At 35.7% G+C, this 11,324-nt stretch overlaps 1 protein-coding gene across 1 annotated transcript in view; it reads left to right on the top strand.

The window, feature by feature from the left end:
- Positions 1 to 2,223: 2,223 nt before the first annotated feature.
- Positions 2,224 to 11,324, top strand: part of LOTGIDRAFT_109468 (hypothetical protein) — a gene marked incomplete at both ends in the record, with an annotated part of 12,103 nt that continues 3,002 nt past the window's right edge. The window contains 13 exons of the mRNA XM_009046303.1: positions 2,224 to 2,539; positions 3,027 to 3,127; positions 3,461 to 3,635; positions 4,449 to 4,606; positions 5,038 to 5,270; positions 5,699 to 5,844; positions 6,215 to 6,324; positions 6,425 to 6,568; positions 6,786 to 6,861; positions 7,733 to 7,864; positions 8,107 to 8,288; positions 9,048 to 9,107; positions 9,295 to 9,474. Coding sequence (XP_009044551.1) covers positions 2,224 to 2,539; positions 3,027 to 3,127; positions 3,461 to 3,635; positions 4,449 to 4,606; positions 5,038 to 5,270; positions 5,699 to 5,844; positions 6,215 to 6,324; positions 6,425 to 6,568; positions 6,786 to 6,861; positions 7,733 to 7,864; positions 8,107 to 8,288; positions 9,048 to 9,107; positions 9,295 to 9,474 — 2,013 coding nt within the window. The remainder of the gene's footprint in view (positions 2,540 to 3,026; positions 3,128 to 3,460; positions 3,636 to 4,448; positions 4,607 to 5,037; positions 5,271 to 5,698; positions 5,845 to 6,214; positions 6,325 to 6,424; positions 6,569 to 6,785; positions 6,862 to 7,732; positions 7,865 to 8,106; positions 8,289 to 9,047; positions 9,108 to 9,294; positions 9,475 to 11,324) is intronic.

Here is an 11,324-nt window from a genome sequence, read left to right on the forward strand (position 1 = left end):
ATAGATTCAGGTAGGAGGTGGGTGTGTCTAATGACTGCAATCTGACTAAACAGTCAATAACAACCCATAGTCTTTCATAATCATTGATATCCTTAGTCTCCCTATAGTTTTAGAGAGATTGTCTGTAGTTTGATTGTGAATTTGTATTTAAAGGATTAAAAATTGGGAAGTGGAATTTTGGATCCAGGCCTGTAAAAATGGCCTGTCTTGTTTCTCCTACATCGGTAAGAAAATCTACTTTAAAGACAATGTTTACACTAAGCCAATCTGTAGGATGTAAAGGGTACAGTAGGATTGTATCAACTATAATGTTTAAATGTTAAAACTTCCTTATCCTAGTGTTTGATAGTTGTTAAGTTATAAAAGATTAGCCGTGTCTTCCTGTATGTTAACAACACACCTTTCAACTTTTATTATGAATATTATAGTCTTTTAAACCTCACTCTTTATACAGTTTTTAATATTTAAAATTCTTTCTTGTTTATAAACAACTTTCCCCACCTTTATCCCCCGCAATACTCTATATAATGTTATTAATATTTTATAATCATTTCAAGTGTTTATAACTCACATGTACTCAAGCATTCAGTATGATTAATATATTGTGTAAAGTATTATAGTTGGTTATACTAATATGAACTATATAAACAATCTTGATGTACCTTAGATTGATGGAAAAATAGCAAAAATTTAGAAAGTATTATCACATGACTGAGAAAAATTTAGTTATTTTCAATATGTTGTTGAATGACTCATAATAATAAAATTTGGTAATATTATTAAATTTTAATTGATAGTTCTATTAATTAGGTAATTAGAACGAGTTTTTAACGAGGGGAAATATCAGGTGTCTTAAGTTATCTTGAAAATTATCTTGAAGTTACAAGTACCACAATCTTACAGACAGAGAGTTGACAGTGGCCTAGTTTGATTGTTAAAAATAACTGACAACTAGCCAACTAGGACAGTGACTGATGTCCAGACGGTGATCTTGTTTACTCTGAACTTATGCTAGGGTTGTCTTATAAAATGAAATGGAGCTTTACACCCAATCAGTAAGATTCAATGTCATAATCTCAGTTATATTGGTTGACTATGAAATAATGAATTGAAATAGAGTTTTAGCTGTCTTCTCTTGTTGTAGTAGAATTGCAAAAACCACAAATATCTGAATGAAAATTGTTATGGTGTAAATCAATTCTAATTGTATGCAGTGTTTCAACAATTTACATTGTCATCATGAAGTGAAATGTTAGCTGAAATAGTCCCAAGTGACCATGTAAAGGCAGACAGTTTGAATGGAAGCCAAGTGACCCCTGGTCAGTCCAGACTGTAGTTATATTGACAGTTTGTAGTCTATGTTTACAATATAACATTGGACAATCACCTATTAACTAGTCTATTGTTGACTCTTATTAGTCTTATTGACTGGCTTTTTGGCAACTTTTCTTTCCTTCTTTATTCTTTTGTTGATCTCCATTTCCTTACATAGCTGTCCTGATGATGATTGTGTGTCTAAAACACATACAATTACAGGCATATAGGGTAGAGATTTGATGCACAATGTCCAAAATGGGCAATGGCAAAAGTTTGACCAACTATTCTGACAGATACTTTCAATAGATTAATCATTGTCACATGAGTCAGAAATTGTTTCTGGTTATAGATTGTTTACTGTGATACTTGCTTGATTTTAAATATATTATTATATATTTAATGTTATTATTGACTTAAAAAAAAGACAATGTAATATAAATAAGAGTGTACCTGTTGACCTCTGTGATATACCAACTCACCTGTACACCTGCTAGTAGTGTTTACCTGGTGCTTATTGACTATAATAGTATTTATATTGCTAGTCTTTATTAGACTGATATTGACTTGTGTTTATAGTTATGTAACAAATAATGAGCATTGCCCTTAAATATTGAGAAAAATATGACACATATTGTCTAATTGGACCATGATTCACTTTATCCAAATAGCTTTGTCATGTGACATCATGAATATATGACCTTGATCCCTTATTCAAGGTTCACCTGTTACAGTGAGACACTATAGAAATTGTAATAGTTTCTGGTTTCACAATATAAGATACAGGTATATACAATTATAACTATGAAGTTAGCAACTGTGAACAATTTTAAACCAATGATGACTGTGAAATTTTCACAGCTACATTGTGGTCCATTATGAATTACGAACTTTTATTGAATATCATTGATGTTGTCATTTCAGGGAGGTGCCATAAGCACTTACGCCGATCTTGGTCAAATTTATACTGACCTTTCGACCTCTGAGATTCAGGCTCAACTAGAAGAGAAACGTGAATATATTAAAAAAGAAATCCGACGCGAGATGAAGATTAAGGAAGGAGCAGAGAAACTTCGTGAAGCCACGTCGGACAAGAAAAGTTTGTCTAATGTTCACAGTATGGTGAAGAAAGCAAACACCAAGTTACAAGATTTACATCGAGAGCTTCAAGACATCAACGCTATTTTACTTGTTGCTAATTGTTCTACTCCTGATGCAGGCCCTGGTGAGTTGTTTCCCTTTTTTAATGCTACTAGCCCCGTTAATATACAAGATGCACTTTTCAGGGGGCATCTTCACAATGTCAAGTTAGGTAGGTAGGTAGATGACAAGTTAACGTTCGCTTCCAGAGGATGCTGATATCGCAAAATGTCAAGTTACTATGAACTTCGTACTTATACCTTGTCTGCAATAGTCACATTTCTTGTATAACAGAATGCAGCGATTTGATTAGATTGTACACCAGCGAATACAGCCAATCAGAGCCCTCGACAGATAGACTTGTAAACATCATGGCTTTGTGTTCATAAACTTTCTGTCGAGGCTTCTGATTGACTGTATTCGCTAGCATACAAATCATTTATTCATTTACAAACTTCTGTGATACAAAAAAGGTGTTAATTGAAGTCATTTCGTCAATGAAAACATAAAATGAAACAGACAATGGACATCTGGTTGGGCCTAATCCCACTGTAATATAATTTGTATTCCAGATTTATTGAAAACACCAGAGAAAGCTGGTGACCAGACGGACAGTCCATCTGTTAACCCTAGAATAGTCAGTTTACAAAAACAAATTACGATAGAACTTAAGGTACGACAATTTTTTCTATGAAATTTGAGGGAGTCGTTGTGGCTCAGTGAGTTAGATGCTTGTTTGCTAACCTGAAGGTTACTGGGGAGGACTGGACTGAAAAAAACGTTTGCCTTTGTATGTCTGTGAATGTTAAAGATTCCTGAACAGTTGGAAATAAAAGAAACAGTAAGCATATGTCGCTGTCATTGAATTTTTTTTTCCCTCATTGAAAACTGCATGGCATTGTCTATCCTATTCATGAGTTCAGTTAGGTGTAGAACAGTAGAAAATAAATTTCATTTCGAAGTTCGAAGCCTTTTGTATATATGAAGACCAATCCCTCTATTTTAGGTAAAACAAGGTGCAGAGAATATGATAGCTATGTATAAATCAGGTTCATCCCGTGATAAAAAACTACTAGCTGAAGCTCAACTTATGTTAAGTGATGCTAAAACTAAAATAGAAATGATAAGAATGCAGATATTAAAAGTTACACAAGATACATCTTCTTCAGAGTCTGGTGAAGGTATGTATAGGGTTTACATCTTCTTCAGAGTCTGGTGAAGGTATGTATAGGGTTTACATCATCTTCAGAGTCTGGTGAAGGTATGTATAGGGTTTACATCTTCTTCAGAGTCTGGTGAAGGTATGTATAGGGTTTACATCTTCTTCAGAGTCTGGTGAAGGTATGTATAGGGTTTACATCTTCTTCAGAGTCTGGTGAAGGTATGTATAGGGTTTACATCATCTTCAGAGTCTGGTGAAGGTATGTATAGGGTTTACATCTTCTTCAGAGTCTGGTCTGGTGAAGGTATGTATAGGGTTTACATCTTCTTCAGAGTCTGGTGAAGGTATGTATAGGGTTTACATCTTCTTCAGAGTCTGGTCTGGTGAAGGTATGTATAGGGTTTACATCTTCTTCAGAGTCTGGTCTGGTGAAGGTATGTATAGGGTTTACATCTTCTTCAGAGTCTGGTGAAGGTATGTATAGGGTTTACATCTTCTTCAGAGTCTGGTGAAGGTATGTATAGGGTTTAGTGACAAATAAGCTACAAGGACTAAGGGTGTGTTGATAGTGTTGATAATCTATACCTGTCTATTAGGGGATCTCTCTGTGGAATCAGGAGGATTCGAACCCACAGCACTTAATCGCCTAGCCGACTACAATACAACTTGCTACTAACTAAACTATTCCAATGCGTCACAAATAAGGACTCTGAGTAATATTCATCAGATCATGTTCAATCAACAAAATTAATTATCATTGCCATTCTTAGACTTGATTGTTTGGAGTTTTTTCTAGTGTTTTCTATGTGTATCTATTTTTCTCTAATTTCAGGAGGTAAAAAAATTAACGATCACCTATCACCTACAGATCAGCGTATAGAAGAATTACGACACCATCTAAAAATAGAATCGGCAGTAGCTGTCGGAGCTAATAATGTTATAAAGTTATTACAGGCTAATAAAGCTGATGATAAAAAGGCCATAAAGGAGGTAGGACATTTTTTTTTCTGTGGAAGTTTGGCCTGGGTGACTTGGCAAGTTTGTGGCTTGCCCGAGAACAAGAGCTTAGTTTAAGATAGTACCGGTACAATATTTTTTTCTGTCAAAGTTTGGCCTCGCGACTTTGTGGCTTGTTTGAGAACAAGATAAGAGCTTAGTTTGAGCCTCATGTTTAAGTCTTAGATTAGGCCAATGCAGCTGTTCTTGAAAAATTTCCTCATTGTACACTGCATGATATTGCCAGTACTCGTTAGCCCTGTTCAAAGAGCTCATTCCAAAAGTGCTCAGGTTTGAATTTTAGAAAGCAGAAAAGTAGGAGGTAAAACTCAATTCATTTCATTTCATTTGAATTTTTTTAGCAAATGTCCAAATTGAGTCAAAATAGGTCTTAGAAATAAAATGGCATCCTCTTTTCTTTCCAGGCACATTCAAGTTTGAGTGAATCCAGTCAAAAAATGGATTTATTACGAATTTCATTAGAAAAACGATTATGTGAACTCGAACCCAAATCTCCTAAAATTGAACTGTTAAAAGAAGAACTGAATGAATTAATGAGTCCACAGATAACTTCTCACAGACATTCTATAACTGCTCAAACTCAAAATACGTCCACATTACCTAAACCAGCTGCCATGACTGGTAAACTGGAAGTTCGGTAAGTTTTTTTCATATATTCTTCCAACACATGCAAGGTCAATTTTGCCAGGTTTTTGGTGTTGACATAAAAAAATGTTAGTGGTATAGATAGGACTATTAACTCAAGGTTCTATGTGTGACAAACTTTTTGTGCCAAAGATCGCTTGACATGCGATTGGAAATCAAATAGATAGATAGAAATATATCAAATATCTGATAGAATTTCCCTAATTGCATAATTCATTGTGTTTCATTAGACAAGTATGTGCTTCGTAGGAGGTAGGAGATAAAATTTCACTCATTTCTCACTGCATGGTGTCTTCATTTACCCAATCAAGGGCAGGGAGTTAAGTAAACTTAGTCCAATTAATGCGCTCAAAAGTAGAATGAAGATCCAATTCCAAATGAATAAATTGTTTAACAAATTTGACCTGTAACTATTTTCAGGCTGGTAGGTGTACAGGATCTATTAGAAGATATACCAACTAGAAGGAAAGATAGCACCCAGCTACTGCTCTCTAGCCCCGGGGAGAGTAAGAGTTTATTACGAAGAGGCAGTAGTAAGGTGTATAATATAAAAGATGATTTAAGCAGTAAGTATTTAACTTTGAAGACAACCCCCAAGAGAATCAAAAATTGTGTTTCCTTGCAAGAGTTTCTGGAATAGTCAACAGAGTGCAAGGGACTGACATGGAAAAAGACTCTAGCCTTTCGGATTGGACATTTTCCCTAAAACTAAGTTTTATGACGTCACTATCACTGAAGCTGCTGTTTTTAGAAATTAACCCAAAACACATGAAAAATTTAGAAAACCTCTTTACAATCACTTTAAGACAAAGCAAAAGTAAGTACTGCTTGACTGAAATTGTGGGAGACGTAAGGGATTAGCTACTTAGTATAAGTTTAGAGACTAAAGGGGTTCAGATTTGTATATGTAGTTGAGTGATATGTTTTATATTGTAGATGAAGTAATGGCAGTATTAAAGTTAGATAATCAACAAGTTGTACAGACAGCTTGGAAATCTAATAGTCAACAATGCTGGGATCATAGATCTTCTATAGACTTAGATAGGGTATGTATACCTTTAATTTCCCCAAATTCTGATTTCTGATATCTTAAGATACTAGCTTTCACTTACAACTTGCCACTCATATACAATTTATATTTTCCAGTCTCGAGAATTAGAGATCTGTATATACTGGAGAGATTGGCGTCAGATGTGTGCCGTGAAATTTCTCCGTCTGGAAGACTTCCTTGACAACCAACGTCATGGTATTACGATACATTTAGAACCAAAGGGTATACTCTTTGCCGAGGTAAGTTCTTGTAATTTCATTGAGGCAAGTCTTTGATAAATTTAAGATGTATGATACATTCTCCAGAAAGATTTGCTGATTCTACGACAATTTTTTTTGAGGCAACACATCAATAAATTTGGTAACAATCAATTGGTATTTGCTGAAGATGGGCGTATGCCCCGATTCGACAAGCTAAGAGCATAGAATTTGATGTGTTTGGCTTCTATATTTGTAGATCAAATTCTTAAATCCAACGTTAATACGAAAACCTAAATTACGCAGACAGAGAAAAATATTTCCAAAACATAAAGGTTTGTAGAATTTTGTATTTAAGGACTATGAGCTCTAGCCAGACATGCCTGGTAAATACAGTCTAGAGTTCTAGCCAGACATGACTGGTAAATACAGAGCTCTAGCCAGACATGACTGGTAAATACAGTCTAGAGCTCTAGCCAGACATGACTGGTAAATACAGAGCTCTAGCCAGACATGACTGGTAAATACAATCTAGAGCTTTAGCCAGACATGACTGGTAAATACAGAGCTCTAGACAGACATGACTGGTAAATACAGAGCTCTAGCCAGACATGTCTGGTAAATACAGTCTAGAGCTCTAGTCAGACATGACTGGTAAATACAGAGCTCTAGTCAGACATGACTGGTAGATACAGCCAAATCAGCATTTTAGATTTAGTCAGACATGACTAGTAAAAACTGTCTAATCAACATTCCTTACTTGTTTGGTTATTTTTAATATGAATATAAAAATATAAATGTGTAGGTGGTCAAATAGAAATATTTCATGCAATTAAAGGTCACTTAGTAGCTTAAAATGCAGAAAAACCTTTTCAAAATGTCAAAAATTCCATCTAGAATTTTAAAAGGCTTTTTTTTGTGCACTTTAAAGAAATGTTTGTATAACAATTGACTTGGAAGAAATTCGTGTGGCACCCACCAGGTTTTTCTATTATGGTGGTTATGGGTTCTGATCTAGGTTAGCTCGTGAACCTATGTTGTTATCCTTGTAAGATCAAGGTCCAGTCGACAGAGCTGTGAATTGGTAAGGATATTGGTTAAAGATCAATGCCAAGAGGTTTGTCCAAGGACCTGCTGGTAGAAAGGATCTTCCTGAACCTAAATGTATCTTCTTTGACAATAAACTTTTTAAATTTTGAATTTCAGGAAAGAATTTTCTGCGTCCAGGTCAGATGAATATTAACGTAGCAACATGGGGTAGATTGATGAAACGAGCCTTACCCCCAAACTGTGCTGATAGTAATATAGCTAGCCCTCCCTCTCAGATCATGTCACCAGGTAACTCTTTCATTACTAGGGGTGGTGGGGGACTGGAATAGGTGAGGAGGGTGACTGATGGTGCTATGCTTTCAGATTCCTGTTTGTGCTGCAGTCTCATTAGAGATGGGCCATCCCTACTTAACCCTAACAAAGTCACTAAATTTTATTCAATCTTGACAATCAAAGAGGCTTCACTCTTCTAGAAAAAAGAAACTAGCCTGCCCTTTGTCCCTCACAGATGGATAAGATGTAAAACAAAGACATGTTTCTCAATATTTTAATCCTAATTGCAGGTATCATGGCGTCAGATCGAGGGCCACCAGTTCATGAGATTAATTTCTCCCCTCCCAGCAGTGAAGAAGAGCTGGGATCAAGGGAGAAAACTGAGACAAACAACCTTCACCCTGATGTCATTAAATCTATCACCACGTCTGCTTCTTCTGTCACTAATGAAGAACAGGTAGGCAGAATTTGGCTTTTTTTGTAAATGGATTTTAAAGAAGTTTTCTAAATTTTGTATGTGTATTGGAGTCACTGATAGCATCTATGTACACCATTTTAAATTTCAATCAGACATATGTGGTTCTATTTATATGCTAATGATATGTAGATGACATCTAAGGGCCTTTGTGAAAGTGAAAATGTAAAACGCCTAAAGTTGAAGAAATACAAAGAATGCTAGTTGAAGTTTTTGGAAAAAATGTTTTTTGTCTTCATTGTTCCAAATAAGACTGGTATCTTTGCAGGTGGCGATGTCTAATTTTGATTTCCTTGCCGATGATACAGGAAGTTTAGATAATTCATTAGTTGATTTAGATGATGAACAAAAAATTAAAAGTACAGACACGCCTTCTTTACCTGAAGCTCCACCCCCTCGAGTTCCGTCAATCCCACCCACAAGACCTGCCGTTGCTCCGCGCAAACCTGTGGTTAAAGAACCAGAGTAAGTGTGATGTTATTCTATTATTTGATTTTTCAATTAAAAATAGTGGATGTCCTATGTCTTACATTGTAAATTGTTTATTTTATCTTGTGATGCCATTATTATCAAAGAACCAGAATAAGTCAACTGAGTCTCTATGTGTTACAGTGTTAAGATTCTTGTCAGGTTTCCGTATGACATTGACTGCCTTCATTATCCCAATTTTAAATGCATCGATAATTGATAGTGCAAATTTTTACTTTCAGTTTCTCGAATCAGCCATGTAGAATGGAAGATTTTAGATGTATCAGTGTATTAGGTAGAGGACATTTTGGAAAGGTAAGCCCTCGCTCTCAACCCCAAGCGGTCTTGAATTGGCAAAGTTTACCTTATTGCACATGGCATGATACTTGTAGTAAATAGGTTATTTAGGCTTAGAAAGTTCCATTTAAGAAATGTCTAATACATACAGTATTTACATCAGCTTATGGATGTACAAATTATTTATTAAATTTCTGTATTCTAGGTATTACTTGCTGAATATCGTAAAACAGGAGAATGTTTTGCCATCAAGGCGTTAAAGAAAGCTGATATCATAGCACGAGATGAAGTGGAAAGTTTAATGTCTGAAAAACGTATTTTTGAAGTCATCAATTCAATGAGGCATCCATTTTTAGTGAATCTATTTTCCTGCTACCAAACTGCAGTAAGTTGAAGTATTTTTGTGTCTTGTTATTTGGAGGGTGGACAGGGAGGGTCTGTCTGTGTCCACCCTTAGCTTGTCAAGAGTTGACTGTGTTGCAGAGTGGTATCGTGTATTGTGATGATACTAGAGTGGCGCTCACTCGGGATTCATGGAAATGACCTATAGCTTATTTAAAGCAAGTTGGAACAGAGTTCAGAATGTGTTCCACTTGTGCTGAAAAGTTAAAAATGGTGGAGAAAGAAATAGAAGGGTCATTTGAATATGATATTTCTAGTTCTACACTTATAGAGCACTACGCAAATGTTGTGAGTACACACTGTTTTGCAAGTAACATCTGCTATATTAATCGTCAGTCGAGAGCCTTATTATCTGTGTCTATTTTTAGGAACATGTGTGTTTTGTAATGGAGTATGCGTGTGGTGGAGATCTGATGATGCACATACATAATGACGTGTTTTCAGAACAGAGGACAGTGTTTTATGCAGGATGTGTAGTTTTAGGTTTACAATATTTACATGAACATAATATTGTTTATAGGTAAGTTATTCGTTTATTTCTTTAGATTTATTTAGTTCAGTGTTATGCCACTCTTGTTAGGATACAATATAAGTATCATGATACGAGGGCCACAATATAAGTATCATGATACAAGGGCTACAATATAAGTATCATATGGTGGCTACAATATAAGTATCGTGATACGAGGGCCACAATATAAGTATCACGATACAGGGGCTACAATATAAGTATTGTGATACAGGGGCTACAATATTAGTATCATGATACAAGGGCCACAATATAAGTATCATGATACAAGGGCCACAATATAAGTATCGTGATACCAGGGCCACAATATAAGTATCATGCTATGGTGGCTACAATATAAGTATCGTGATACGAGGGCCACAATATAAGTATCACGATACAGGGGCTACAATATAAGTATTGTGATACGAGGGCTACAATATTAGTATCATGATACAAGGGCCACAATATAAGTACCATGATACAAGGGCCGCAATATAAGTATCGTGATACCAGGGCCACAATATAAGTATCGTGATACCAGGGCTACAATATAAGTATTGTGATACGGGGGCTACAATATTAGTATCATGATACAAGGGCTACAATATAAGTATCGTGATACAAGGGCCACAATATAAGTATCACAATACGGGGGCTACAATATAAGTATCATGATACGAGGGCCATGATATGGTGGCTACAATATAAGTATCACGATACAGGGGCTACAATATAAGTATTGTGATACAGGGGCTACAATATTAGTATCATGATACAAGGGCCATGATATGGTGGCTACAATATAAGTATCATTATTTATACACTACTCAATTAAATGGCCAAGTTTTTTACACTCCAAAACTTTCATTTCATTTCAGAGATTTAAAATTAGATAACTTATTACTGGATGTTGAAGGCTATTTAAAAATAGCTGATTTTGGTTTATGTAAGGAGAGTATGGGATACGGAGATCGTACCAGTACATTTTGTGGCACGCCTGAATTCTTAGCTCCTGAAGTTTTGACGGAAACATCCTACACTAGATCTGTAGATTGGTGGGGACTTGGTGTTCTTATCTACGAAATGTTAGTCGGAGAGGTAAGTCATGATTTAATGGACTCTCACGACTGATTAGATTTCCAGAGCCCTCTCAGTTGTATTCAAGTCCCTGGGATTCTGCATATACAATGGGGAGTGGTTAACTAATTGGACAAGAGATTTTAGAGAACAGAATCATAGGATGACGTCACTAGAGGTTTATTAGTTGTATTATTAAAAGTTGTCCTGTATTTGTAGAGTCCCTTCCCAGGGGATCCTCTAGA

Source organism: Lottia gigantea (assembly GCF_000327385.1).
Source record: "Lottia gigantea unplaced genomic scaffold LOTGIsca_10, whole genome shotgun sequence".
NCBI classification, from domain to species: domain Eukaryota; kingdom Metazoa; phylum Mollusca; class Gastropoda; family Lottiidae; genus Lottia; species Lottia gigantea.